We start from the raw sequence: 15,359 nt of genomic DNA on the forward strand, positions 1-15,359 counted from the left end.
ACAGCAATTCAACTCTGTTGAATTGTGCCGGGTACAACGTGCACCGTAGAGATCGCGAGCGAGATAATGGTGGTGGCTTAGCGTTCATCACGCACCACACCGCGCAGTATCGTCTTATCGAAGCAGACATCGACCGCAGGGATACCACCCTAGAATGTCAGGGCATTGCTATCCGGTCAGGCGATGTTGAGCTCGAAATATTTAACATATACATACGCAACTTCGTCTCTTGGACCGCAGCTATCAATATACCATGCCGACACATGAAGACGGTTATCTCCTCAATCTTGCCCTGTAGCCCGTTGCAGTTAAATTGAAGGAGCTTCATGTGGTTCGGGAGACGTGTCGTGATGTTGGGTGTAAGGGATGTGTGTGTTCTTACCGCCGTTGGCTGTGTGCGCTTCTGTGATGGTTGCCGCCCTGTGGTGGTGGCGGGAGGCGTCGCTGTTTAAGCGACCGAGCAGCGCAACACGGGCGCTCGAAGTTCCCAGTCCAATCTCGCGTGGTACGCAGACCTGAGCATGCCGCAAAGTGGCACCAGCCAAGGCAGGTGTTGCACTTGACTGATGTCGCATTACGGAATATCCTGGTCTGACATACCGTGCAGATTGTAGGAGGAACCAGGAGTTGGCGGCGGCGTGTGGGTAGTGGTGCGGTTGTGTTTGTTATGTGGTCTGTCGTGGCTGTGGTATGGTCTGTGGTGTTATTATGTTGTTGCGCTGTGGTGACTGTGTGAGGCTGCTCAGGTGGACTGAGGTTAGCCGTGGAGGCTGCTCTGTTTGAGCAACAGGGGGCCACGTACGACGTGTACGTAGTGAATGTAGCCCTATGGACGAGCAACTTCTGAGATACTTCGCCGACCTAAACGGGGTTAGATCGCCGAAACAACAGCCCTTGGTCGGGTAAAACCCGAGTCATTCCGGTACGTAGAACGTGGCTGTTCGTTTTTATCATGGAACTCTCTTACGATACCCTTTTTTGCTATGTTGCTGTGTTTTCTTGTCGTGAAATTTCTGTTTATGTGCTCAGTCATGTCTACAAAGCTATTTTCTTTTGTAATAGGCGGGAAGTTTACATCTTCATGGTCAAGAATATCAAAGCGATTGGAATTTTTTGGAAAGTAAGTGTCTAGCACCTCTTTCCTTGCTAATCTCTTGATAGTTTTGATGCGGTTCACCGACATCATCTCAACTATGTCCGTTCCTACCACAGAGAATGCATGAGTTAGTTTCACATTCATTGTTGCATTCGATTTTGCCGCATTGCAAGCATCTCTTTTTTTTATTTGCACCCGAATTTGGTGTTACCTAATCTGCCACAATTTACACATTGCCTCAGCGGAGGTATGTATATGTCTGCGTTAAGTTTTGTATGCTCAAAAATAATTTCTTTAAGAACGTCGCTGCCTGAGACGCCTATTTTTATTGTTGTAGTTGGGGAATAAGTATCGCCTGTAGGGTCTTTGCGTTTAAACCGCATAACTGACACAACTGTGGCTGCAGATCTTGCATTTTTTAGAATATCATAATTATTGAAACATACTGGTACACCACGTACCACACCATAAGTTTCAAGAGCTGTTCTGGGTAGGAATGGCTTTAAACCCCTCTTCCTTATTCTGTTGCTCAGCAGAAAGCTGTTTGCCGCATAAACGTTATTAAAGGTGACCTATAGCATAAATTAGATCAAGGTCTTGCACTTTGAGATCCTCAATTTGGCTGAGGGTTTGGCCGGTAGTGCTTTTGTAATTTTTCATCGCTGAGGAGTCGACCACCAGAAAAATTTCGCCTTTGAAATTTGGCGGGTATTTTAGAAGTATTGTAGATTCTTGCTTGTCATTATTTGCTGTTGGCGCCAATTTACCATCGTCAGCCACATTAAGATCTCCCGTGATTTTTTCAGCACTCAAGTCAGTCTCCATGTCGCACGACCTATCAGATTTTTCACTGTTAATTTCTGAACAGATTTTTCTTAACATTATTCGATAGTTCATAAAAACCTGTTACATCGTCATTATTCAGGACGGGTTTTTGGCCATGCTACTTTCTGCATCGGCAGAAGAAGCACATGTCGCCACCGACTTGGTCGGCGACGCCATTTTGGCCTTTGCTTTAGCGTGCGTCGCTAGACGCAGCTTTTTTCTCTTTTTCACCGGCAATTTGAAATATGATCACGCACTTTGTTAAAAAATCAATAAAAAGGATAGAAACCAGAATCACTTACCCAACAAAAGATTGCAGCTATTCGGCTTTATATTTACTAACGTAAAAGATTTAAAAATAACTAATTTTCACACACTCAAAAAGCCACAGGCTTTAAATAGCACAAAAGTGTTCAACTGTACAAGCAGGTTTGATTTTCAGCACAGATTATAATCGCGGTCGATCCACACACGCTCGTGTCCAAAATCCGAATGAATTTCACTACTTTTCTTGAACAAAGTAAACAGCAAACAAATCAAAATAGCTGTAATATTGAATACAAAGATGCTACCAGATGTTCGAAAATTAAATAGGTACACGAAAATGAAGGGATATTTGTTTCATAATGATCTCGATAACATTAGGGAATAAATGAGTATGACTGCGGCGCTAAAAAAAATCACTACTTCGATAAATAATGAAAATTTTCAATAAAAAATCGCTTGATTTTATGTAAATCAATTTTTTTTTATAAAAATTTTCAATAAAAATTGCGCGATTTTTTATCAAAAATTTTCGACTGCTGCGCTTTTTTTTATAAAAATCAATACTCGATAAATAATGAAAATTTGTAATAAAAAATCGCGCGTTGATTAAAATTTTTCGCGTGCGCTTTTTTATAAAAATCGATGATTCGATAAATAATGGACATTTTTATTAAAATCAGTACTTCGCCTGCGAATATTTTTTTATGCACAGTATTTCAATATAAAGTGAAAATTTTCAATAAAAAACCCGCTACTTTTTTACTATTCTCATCACCTGGCGGCACCAACATCGTGTGTTCATTTTTAACACTTCCATGTAATCAATGAAATTTGTATGGCGAATTGCGCAAATTTAAAAGTTAATAACTTTTTAATTAGAAGCCTCCNCTTTTTTACTATTCTCATCACCTGGCGGCACCAACATCGTGTGTTCATTTTCAACACTTCCATGTAATCAATGAAATTTGTATGGTGAATTGCGCAAATTTAAAAGTTAATAACTTTTTAATTAGAAGCCTCTGCGCTCTCGGGTTTTCACTTTTAGAATCGGAAAAGACTCCTCCTACACGCCATAATTTTTATTTTTTTTTATTCAAATTTGGACCGAATTTAAGGAATATTTTCCCATTTCAAAGCCCATATCTCAAGAAATATCAATATTAGCGATTTGGTGTTCCAGAACTTTTTTGTAGGAAATTGAATAACCTACAAGTTTGTGATTTGCAATTTTTCTGTACCTCTTGTTATTAACGAGATAGGGGCAAAAAACGGGAATTTCATGAAAATGTTGTGTTTAGTTATCCGTACTAACTCGCTGGTGGGAATTTGAGTTACGCCGCAACGGCCACTTTTGTAGAACGTTCAATTCTGAAGAAACCCCTTCATTGAGCATGATTATAGCATAAAATGCTTCTGAGATATAGAATTTTGAAGAAAAACAATCAAAGTTTACTTGTATTTTATATGGGAAATCTTTGCACGCCTTGGGCGAGTACTAATATTAAGGGTTCAAATTTTCAGGGAGTTTTTTTTAGGTCTTTTCCGCAAAATTTCGAGGTAGGAGGGAAAAAAAGACAATAGTCGCAAAACAAAGCAATATATCGCACACCGTCTTCAAAAGAATCCAACTCAATTTTGGCATTTTTGAAATTATGCGCTAAAAATGTACACAGAGCTTTTATTTACCTTTCAGCAAAAGCTGGAGCAAATTTTTGTTATAATATGGTAAAGACGCCCTTGCCCAGCCCATATGGTTAGCGAGTGCTAGGAAATAGTTTTTCTCATTTTCTGATGAGCGTATTATTTTGAGTTGTGACTCTTTTGAAGACGATGTGCGATATTATACATATATACCTTGTATAGTTTTCACAATAATCGAATTAATGTAAAAGATGTATTTAAAAAATTTTTTACAAACCCTTTTTTTTAAATCACCTTATTAGTTATATGCAAATGGTCGCGCTTAAGGATTATAACCCTCACTAAGTAGCATTCTCCTTTCTGTGTTGCCGTGGAAGATAGGCGGAACACCTTTCCCAGAGAACATCTTTCTTACTAAGTTGAATTCTCCTTTCTGTGTAAAGTAAGGACTATTGACTGCATACTTAATGTGACCAACCGTACTTCTTTCGGAAGTACAGTACTTCTTTTTCGGCTCTTGTACTTCGTACTTCGAAGTACAGTCAAATGTACTTCTTTGCGATATTTTGTACTTCAAGAGGGAAATTCTGTAACTAGTTAGTGACAATTTTCGGATCGCTATCGCACTTTTTGACGCATGACATAAATGTTTTTACGTCAAAAAGTGCGATAGCGATTGGAAAATTGTCGCTAACTGGTTACAGAAACCGTTAAATGGCCTGGGCGATAACTTCGTTCTAACCATCAAAACCGCCGGGGACCGATTGCGNAAAAAGTGCGATAGCGATTGGAAAATTGTCGCTAACTGGTTACAGAAACCTCCCAGGTTCTGTACTTCTACGATCTTCTGGACGCCGTTAAATGGCCTGGGCGATAACTTCGTTCTAACCATCAAAACCGCCGGGGACCGATTGCGTCATACCTGCGCAGCTGCAAAGGGCTATGAGGGTGTCGTGCAATTGGTTGGATCCTATTTATGCACACTGCTTTAGGACCGGGTATATCCCCAAGGCTTGGAGGGTAGTCAGTGTTGCGTTCATCCCGAAGGCCGGAAAAGGCTCTCATCCTTGCCCTAGGGATTTTAGGCCTATCGTCTCTATGTTTTTGCTAAAAACGCTTTTGCTAAAACGCTAGAGAGACTGACAGACCTGTACATATGAAACACGATTCCTCGTGACTGTCTTTCAAGAGCTCAATATGCTTATTGCAAGAAAAGGTCGGTGAATACCACCCTTCACACATTGGTAAAGTGGTCAGAGGACATGCATGAAGCATGAAGATTATGCAGTAGGGCCTTCTTCGATATCAAGGGGGCCTTCAACAATGTCACTCCAGAGGCAATAGTCAGGTATATTCATAATCTGGGGGTTCAAAACCGACTTAATGATGCTTATCCACAGCTTACTTCGTGATAGAACTGTCGCAGCAGAGTAGGGGAGCGCCTGCGCTCAGCGCAGAGTCAATAGGAGCACTCCATATAGTGGTGTTCTCTCTCCCCAGCTCTGGATTGCGGTTGTAAACGACCTTCTAGAGGAACTGGAAAACTGGGCTGTGGGGTGATCGCCTATGAAGATGATGTGGAACTTTTGGTAAAGGGACGATTGTTATAAACCCTTTTTGATCTAGCTCAAGGTTACCTGAACCAGGCAACTAGGTGGGCGATCTACGGCGGCTGTCGTAGAAGCCTAACATTGAGGAAAGGGTAAGAAAGTTGTCGGTTGACTTGTACTGCTGTGGGGCACCTATCGATAAAAGGTGGGGTCTCTCGCCAAAATTAATTAATTAGCTCTAGGAAACAAGATTTAATCCTATATTGTTTCAAGGAGCCCTTGTCTGGTGGAACTCACTAGAGAAGGCTACACTTGTAACAGGAATTAGCGGAACATTAGGAACTACACCTACACTGGCGCTTAACATACATATGTTGAACACGGCGCCTGCGGATATTGCAGACAGAATTGTCGCAGCACGAACTGCTATTAGGCTAAGGGAAACCGGGTACTTTTGTGACATAAAAATGGAAAAGATGACGTTTCTCTGCTGCAGAAAATGCTTTTATAGGGCACTTGGTATTCATGCGGTTAAACTAGGAATTTCGACTGATTATTTTGTATCGGCTGTCAAAAGGAAGATGAAGTCTAATCATCTCCACACTTTCTTTTAGGATTGTCCAACCTTCGCGAGGCTAAGACTCGCACTTCTGAACAAACACTGAGCTCTCAGGGATCGAAATTATCCGCAGTAGAAATTTCGTAATCGGCTCGCGGCGTTGGTCACATTATGCATACTGTATATCAAATGAAAGCATGATAAATTTCCTATATATTTGCAGAACTTTTTCGTCTAACTAATAAGGTGATTCAAAAAAAAAGTGGGATTGTAGATATTTTTTAAATAAATTCGATTTTTGTGAGAACTATACAACATGTACATTTAAAGGGTGAACACACCAAAACTGCGACACTTAGAAATTACTACCAGAAACAAACTAGAAGGCTTTGAAATTATATTTTTTATATTATATAACTTGGAAGTTTAGATGTTATTAAAATGTTAAAATATTAGTTATTATCTGCTCCACATGCAAGTGATCGGTATTTTCATTGCACACGCGCCATCATGTTCTGCACGACTGCATCATCGACTTTACGCGATGCTCACAACTACTTTGTTTTGCACTCTTCAATATTTTTCACTGTTTCACCTGTTTTCTGCAAGATTTCTTTGACAATTGACCAATATTCCCCAATAGGACGTGGCTCTGGGCTATTGGGTGGATTGCAGTCGTGAGGTACAAAATTGATGTTATTTGCATTATACCATGGCAATGTGTCCTTGGCATAGTGGCAGGTTGCCATGTCCGCCTAGAACAGTGGCCTACTCCTTATCTGTTGATAAATGACAAAAGGCGCCTTTTGATGCACTCATCCCGATAAACTTGATCATNTGTATTTAAGGCCGGATCATTTATAAACTCGTGCAAAATGGTTTGTCTCGTTTCTAACTCGGTTGCCATTTTTAACTCAACTAGGAATCCAATTCAAATAAAATTTCTTCTACGTCCAACTAAGGTCATGGTCAGCTTATGGTATTTGAATTTAAAAATATTGAATTCGTTTTGGGTAAGTTATAAGCTTCCCAAAGTGTCGCAGTTTTGGTGTGTTCACCCTTTAATTAAAGATAATTAAATTCCATGAAACGGTTTTTGAAAAATTCGTGTTAAGGAAATGCTTAATATGANTTGGGTAAGTTATAAGCTTCCCAAAGTGTCGCAGTTTTGGTGTGTTCACCCTTTAATTAAAGATAATTAAATTCCATGAAACGGTTTTTGAAAAATTCGTGTTAAGGACTTTTACCGCTAATAACTCTTTCAGTTGTTGTTTCCCCCAAAAAAAAAAAAATATACCGCTTCGCTCACCTCAATGATCTCTTTCAATCCCCGTATACTTTTTTAATTTGAGAATTGTAGGTATTCTGCATTTATGCCCACTTTGGTTAAATTTAGCTCTTGGATAAGTAATTACAAAACTATAAGGGGCAACATTAACTTAGTATTCATGGAATATTAATAGCTGTGGTCCAAGAGACGAAGCTGCATGGCAATTCAACATTGTGCCGGATACAACGTGCACCGTCGAGATCGCGAGCGAGGTAATGGTGGTGGCCTAGCGTCCATTACGCACCACACCGTGTAGTATCGTCTTATCGAAGCCGACATCAACCGCAGGGATACCATCCTAGAATGTCAGGGTATTGCTATCTGATCAGGCGATGTCGAGCTCGAAGTATTTAACGTTTATGTACCCCCTGTCACTACCTGCCCGACAGGATAACAACCAGAAATAGGTGCGCTCCCCAGAGGTGAAAACCGTATGGTACTTGGTGACTTCAATGCTCACCACGATCTTTGGCATCCAAGCCTGTCAAACGATCGTTGGGGAACAATTGGCTGAGCAGATAGACAATTTGACATTCTTCACTGTGAACGACGACGCACCCACCAGGATTATTATTGATCCTGAAAATTGGGTCCTGCGGGAGTGGACTATTTAGCCAAGGTCCTCAACCTGTCAATGGCCACTCTCATCATTCCAGACATTTGGAAAATGGGGAGAGTAGTCCCACAGCTAAAACTGGGGAAACCGTCCAACAAAGGAGACTTGTATCGACCGATAGCTCTCCTTGCCCCGGTAACGAAGACACTAGAGGCCTTGCTACTCCCATATTTTGCAAACCACCTGACCCCAGCGAAGTATAAGTATGGTTTCTGTAAAGTGCACAGCACAACAACAGCCCTTAACAGCATAAACACTCAGGGCCAGTTTTTCAGTGCCAGTTTAAACATAGATTAAGTAAACTGACTTTAAACTGAACAACGGCCAGCCATTTAATTGGCTGATCTTAGTATAAACCAGCCAGATCGGGCGTTTAAAGTTAGTTTAAAGTTCCTCGCAGGGTGCTACACACGCGGGCATCGCATCCGAACAGACAACTGCTCGTAGAAGATCCCTCGCCAAGGCACGTCAGGAGGCATCTCTATGAACTCATGGTTGAAGTCCAGAGGTTACCCGACCAAGGGCTGTTGTTTCGGCGATCTAACCCGGTTTAGGTCGGCGAAATCCGTCAAACGTTGCTCTATTCTAGTTCTACATCTACTCCGTACCCTTCTGCTCAGGGCTGGCATTGCGTCCAACCCAGGGCCAGAAACTTACACCTGCTGCGTATGCCAGAGACGACTGCACACAAACTCCACCTCGATCAGGTGCAGTGCCTGAGACGGGTGGAGTCACCTGCGCAACTGCTCGGGCCTACGTACGCCCGGCAATGGACTACGGCGTTCGTGGCCCCATGCTGTGCGAACCGGACCGCCTCCACGGCAAACCACCACCCGCCCGTGCAGCATACAACCAACACACCCACATCCCAACACAACACAACAATAGATACACACACAAACACAATAGCACCCACACACCGCCGCCGGCAACTCCTAGTCCTTCCAACAATCTGCTCGGTTTGTCAGTCCAGAATATACCGTAACGTGACATCAGTCAAGTGCAACTCTTGCCTTGGCTGGTGCCACTTTAGGACATGCTAAGGACTTCGCAACACGCGAGATTGGACGAGTGACTATGTGGGCCCCTGCTGTGCTGGCCAGTCGCACACCTCCCCCGCGACACCGCCAATTACCACCACAAGGCAGCACCCCCTTTTGCNATCGGGCGTTTAAAGTTAGTTTAAAGTTCCTCGCAGGGTGCTACACACGCGGGCATCGCATCCGAACAGACAACTGCTCGTAGAAGATCCCTCGCCAAGGCACGTCAGGAGGCATCTCTATGAACTCATGGTTGAAGTCCAGAGGTTACCCGACCAAGGGCTATTGTTTCGGCGATCTAACCCGGTTTAGGTCGGCGAAATCCGTCAAACGTTGCTCTATTCTAGTTCTACATCTACTCCGTACCCTTCTGCTCAGGGCTGGCATTGCGTCCAACCCAGGGCCAGAAACTTACACCTGCTGCGTATGCCAGAGACGACTGCACACAAACTCCACCTCGATCAGGTGCAGTGCCTGAGACGGGTGGAGTCACCTGCGCAACTGCTCGGGCCTACGTACGCCCGGCAATGGACTACGGCGTTCGTGGCCCCATGCTGTGCGAACCGGACCGCCTCCACGGCAAACCACCACCCGCCCGTGCAGCATACAACCAACACACCCACATCCCAACACAACACAACAATAGATACACACACAAACACAATAGCACCCACACACCGCCGCCGGCAACTCCTAGTCCTTCCAACAATCTGCTCGGTTTGTCAGTCCAGAATATACCGTAACGTGACATCAGTCAAGTGCAACTCTTGCCTTGGCTGGTGCCACTTTAGGACATGCTAAGGACTTCGCAACACGCGAGATTGGACGAGTGACTATGTGGGCCCCTGCTGTGCTGGCCAGTCGCACACCTCCCCCGCGACACCGCCAATTACCACCACAAGGCAGCACCCCCTTTTGCACATTCCCACGACAGCCGGTTATACGTACCGGAATGACTCGGGTTTTACCCGACCAAGGGCTGTTGTTTCGGCGATCTAACCCCGTTTGGGTCGGCGAGATCCATCAAACGTTGCTCGATCGCTGGGCTACATCTGCTCCGTACCCTTCTGCTCAGGGCTGGTATAGAGTCTAACCCAGGGCCAGAAATTTACACCTGCTGCGTATGCCAGGGACGACTGCATACAAACTCCACCTCGGTCAGGTGCAATGCCTGTGACGGGTGTAACTGCTCGGGCCTACGTACGCACCGACAATGGACCACGTCGTTCGTGGCCCCATGCTGTGCGAACCGGACCGCCTCCACGGCAAACCACCACCCGCCCGTGCAGCATACAACCAACACACCCACATCCCAACACAACACAACAATAGATACACACACAAACACAATAGCACCCACACACCGCCGCCGGCAACTCCTAGTCCTTCCAACAATCTGCTCGGTTTGTCAGTCCAGAATATACCGTAACGTGACATCAGTCAAGTGCAACTCTTGCCTTGGCTGGTGCCACTTTAGGACATGCTAAGGACTTCGCAACACGCGAGATTGGACGAGTGACTATGTGGGCCCCTGCTGTGCTGGCCAGTCGCACACCTCCCCCGCGACACCGCCAATTACCACCACAAGGCAGCACCCCCTTTTGCACATTCCCACGACAGCCGGTTATACGTACCGGAATGACTCGGGTTTTACCCGACCAAGGGCTGTTGTTTCGGCGATCTAACCCCGTTTGGGTCGGCGAGATCCATCAAATGTTGCTCGATCGCTGGGCTACATCTGCTCCGTACCCTTCTGCTCAGGGCTGGTATAGAGTCTAACCCAGGGCCAGAAATTTACACCTGCTGCGTATGCCAGGGACGACTGCATACAAACTCCACCTCGGTCAGGTGCAATGCCTGTGACGGGTGTAACTGCTCGGGCCTACGTACGCACCGACAATGGACCACGTCGTTCGTGGCCCCATGCTGTGCGAACCGGACCGCCTCCACGGCAAACCACCACCCGCCCGGGCAGCACACAATCAACACACCCACACCCCAACACAAAACAATAGACACAAACACAATAGCACCCACACACCGCCGCCGGCAACTCCTAGTTCCTCCGACAATCTGCTCTGTTTGTCAGTCCAGAATATACCGTAACGTGACTATCAGTCAAGTGCAACTCCTGCCAAAAAAAATATATATTCAAAATCAATTTTTTGTGTTTCGATTTCTTTTGTGCGAATGTCTGCTTTATGATATTAACCAAGGTTTGAAAATGCTGTAATTTTTTCATTTGATTTACTTTTGCTGTGCTTTGACTTGGGCATGTATGATATCGAAAGCAAAGCAACAGCAATTCGGAAAAAAGCAAATGCTTTGGCTGTAGTTTTGCTGTAAAATTTCGAAAGCAACCAGACAGTTAAGAAACAATTTTTGAAAGCACAACGACAGCGCAGCGGCAGCAAAGCAACAGCAATTCGACTATCACTTGACCGTGAAACATCAAATTAGCAGAAATATGTATGCATGCACAAATGCACTACCCTTTAGTTCTACTGGTGACAAGAGACGACCATAAGCTAACTACGACGATGCATTGCCGATTGTTAGGCAATTCTCTAGCGATTGGTAATCGCCAATTTCACACCAGATAATCGCTAGCGAAAGGCCAAGGCAAAGGAACTGATATTGCAAATTTTGTGTGTACTCACTCCTGGCGAGTCAGCGATAATACACCATGCTGCAAAGCTTCATGTGCACAGGACATTCAAGCAAATCATAGCACAAGCAAAGTGCTCTCACAGCAAATCAAAAGCAGTAAATTCAATTTACTAAATTGTTTTCAATAAACTGCCGACAAAAAAGCAAAATAAAATGTTCAAAGTCACAGCCAAAGCAAATCAGTTCGAATGAAAATCAAAAATTTCAAAGCGAAGCAAAAGCAAAAATAGTAGTGCTGTTGCTGCTGTGCTGACAGTTTTTCAAACCCTGATATTAACGCATACGGATTACTTAGACACTTCAAAATGTTTTGTATGTATGCACTATTTATCTCTGCGTACGATGAGAGCTGTTGGAAAATAAGTAATTACCGCCTTGGCCTCCTTTTTTGGGGAGCAGACATGCATACAATTTGCGCTGAACTGGTTTTAAAACGAGTTAAATGATTTAACTGGTTAAATTTTCCAACAAAAATTGCATGCGATTTAAGTGGTTTATAGACACGTTTTGTTCATTTAACTGGTTCAAGCCCATTTAACAGTTTGACTCGTCAATTTGAACGTACACTTTAGTAACATCTTAAATAATATATTCAGTAAACTCATACCGGATCTCGTAACGCTTTGTGGTTTAATTCGGAGCTAAAGCATATAAAAAATAAAAAAAAACGAAGTCATTTAAACTTTATAAAAAATCAGGCCTGTCTTCTCACTACGCCGCGTACTCCATCCTTCGTCATAAATACAATGTCTTAAACAGAAAATGTTACAGGAATTATCGAAAAATCGAACTATTCTGCCTAGCCAAATGAAAAAACATCTAGGTATCCTTTTCCACTCCCACAGTTTGACCACATCCGTTTTCCTTCGATCTCTGCTGACAATGTTCTTCATTTGAAAGAATCTTTTAATCTTTTTTAATCGGTCCGGATGGTATTCCCTTCTGTGTCCTAAAAAGTTGTACTGAATATCTATATAAGCCATTAACAAACATCTTCAACGCTTCTGTAAAGCAGGGTGTTTTCCCCTCTTTGTGGAAGGAGTCTTGCCACTTTATAAAAATGGCATCAGGTCGAATAAGCGAATTATAGGGGAATCGCTAAGCTGTGCGCCATTCCCAAAGTATTTGAAGTAATCGTTACGGAAGAACTATCTTATTCCATAACGCCTGTTATCGATGTATCACAGCACGCTGCCTCAAGGCAGCCACGCTGGCCCACTTTGTTTCTTTTATTCATCAACGACCTTCCTAATATTTTGAAGTATTCGAATTGCTTATTNCATAACGCCTGTTATCGATGTATCACAGCACGCTGCCTCAAGGCAGCCACACTGGCCCACTTTGTTTCTTTTATTCATCAACGACCTTCCTAATATTTTGAAGTATTCGAATTGCTTATTGTACGCAGACGACGTTAAGTTATTTAAGTTCGTTGGTGCTCCAGGAGAGAGTGAGCAATTACATGCGGACCTGAATAATGTGTTTAAATTGTGTGAAGTAAATCTATGTCACTTAACTTGAAAAAGTGTAAATGTATGTACGTGTCGAAGACATGAACCTTATAGATTTCTCCGAATAACGCCCACCCCTAGCGGTTACAATACGTGGCAACGCTGGAAGGTAAGTAACAACCTGCGCCTGAAATAACCACGACAGGTTTTGCCACTTGCCTTACAGCTGCCGTAGCGATAACAGGCATTTTGTTGTCAAACCTCGGAATTTGCTAAACTCAGCGTACATACACCACTCCGTGTAATCACCCTCGAAAATATTTCAATTGAACTCATCTCTTTTGTAAAAATATCTTTAGTGGACAAACTAGACTAAAAATAAAAACCACACATTTGAATTGTACAAAACAAGCAACTCTTCTTTTTATTGTGCACCCTGCACATTCGACTACATAGTTGAACATGGTCCTTTCGTCGCCTTTGATATAAAGTGGCAGCACCTACAAAAAAGCAAACAAAGCTACGGCAGCCATTTAGGCAAATCAAATTCGGCAATTTTATATTTTACGAACGGCCGCGACTGGAAAATAAAATTATAAAAAACTAAATCGTAGAACATAAAAACTATAAAAATAGCACAAATTAGTGCAAATAAAGTGAAGTGAAGAGTGACACAAAAAGCATAGGACGGAACAGTGAACTAAGTACAAAAACTATACAAAAGTGACAAATTGATGAGCAGGCAGCCGTTTGCACGCGTTCGGTTGTCTCAAAAAAAAAGAACCAAAAATCGTAAAATTGTGAACTCAAATCAAGAACTTTTGACAAATAAACGTGCAAGAAGTAGTTCCGATAGTAGCAAGTCAATATTCTTATGAAGTCTCATCAAAAAATTTCTCGTCGTTTAAAGAATAAAGGGAATGCCGCATTATACTAAAGCCAGTCTTTCAACATAAGCTACTTTTCCATATGAACACAATATATCTGAGTAATCAGTTGTATTGGAGCTATATGTTAAAGTGAACCCATTTCAATAATGTTAAGGAATAATTAAGGTACTATCAAAAAACCGTTATGCGCAAAATTTTGTTAAAATAACTTCTAAACTGAGGGAATTATTTATAAAATAGTTAACATTTAATAAACTTTTCAAGTACCGTTATCTCGAAAACTGAAGCCAATCTGGTAAAACGGGGGGATGCCATTGAATTTAGAACGTCCCAATTAAGTGAGTTCAACTTTCAAAACCTTTGCTCAAAATTTACAACTTGAACAGCGTAATTTGAACCCAGCTTATTCTTTTGCTTACTATTTCATGTTTATTCCTCGTCTAACTTTTGAAGCACGTGATGAAAATGAATTACACTTATATTAATCGATTTATTAAGAGATTACGAATAAAATGGTATATAAAACACATTTAAAAATACATTTTTTTTTGGAAAGTTTACTTATACTTACTTAAAAGTTGGATTTATTTATAAAACCATCCATGCAAGCTTTAAAAAAATTTATGACATCAAGGCAATAAATGTAAATCACCTTAATATACATACATACATATATCTAAAAAAACATCTCGATTATCTTTTGGTTATTTTTGCTTTTTGCCGGCAACCCTGTTCGTCGTAAAAGCATGTTCACATTATTGTTATTTACGGCTCATTTGTAACTTATAAGCAAATCATGCTGAAATAAAGTAATTTCGCTTTGTAAAATCTGTCAATAAATTAAATAGAAATGAAATAATTTATCATAAATCAAGAACCAAATGAAGAAAAAAAAGATTTTCCATTTTTTTAGCCCCCACTGTTAGGGAAATTTGAAAAAATGCCTAAAGCTATGCAACCATTTGTTTTTTGAAATCAAGTACAAACCGCACACTCGTACGTACACGTGCTATAGAAATTATGAAAGAAAATGTGAACTTACTTGATTTATGTCAAATAATTTGATCAAAACAAAGTAATTTATGCTGTAATGTAATAGTTTAAGATGTTCGAAAAAAAAACAAATACCAATTAAGAAATCCTTTCGTTTTTAGGGATATGAATACTCCAGAAGCGGAAATCCAACACGCAATGTCTTGGAAAGTTGTTTGGCAGCTTTAGAAGGGGGCAAATATGGTCTAACATTTTCATCTGGACTTGGTGCAGCAATGACGGTGTTCTCAATGCTGTCCAACGGCGATCATATAGTTGTAGGTGATGATGTCTATGGAGGAACAGGACGTTTATTGAGGTAAACTTGTTGAAAAAAACAACAAACATTTTTCGGGACTAATACATATGTATGCACATTAGACTGCATCACG

At 42.0% G+C, this 15,359-nt stretch overlaps 1 protein-coding gene across 1 annotated transcript in view; it reads left to right on the forward strand.

The window, feature by feature from the left end:
* Positions 1 to 15,323, forward strand: part of LOC108363437 (cystathionine gamma-lyase-like) — an 86,092-nt gene extending 70,769 nt beyond the window's left edge. Inside the window, exon 3 of the mRNA XM_017616803.1 lies at positions 15,090 to 15,323. Coding sequence (XP_017472292.1) covers positions 15,090 to 15,290 — 201 coding nt within the window. The 3' untranslated portion in view covers positions 15,291 to 15,323. The remainder of the gene's footprint in view (positions 1 to 15,089) is intronic.
* The last annotated feature ends 36 nt before the right edge of the window (positions 15,324 to 15,359 follow it).

The sequence above is a fragment of the Rhagoletis zephyria genome, unplaced genomic scaffold (assembly GCF_001687245.7).
Source record: "Rhagoletis zephyria isolate East Lansing unplaced genomic scaffold, Rhagoletis_zephyria_1.1 Rzeph_scaffold_01278, whole genome shotgun sequence".
Classification (NCBI taxonomy): domain Eukaryota; kingdom Metazoa; phylum Arthropoda; class Insecta; order Diptera; family Tephritidae; genus Rhagoletis; species Rhagoletis zephyria.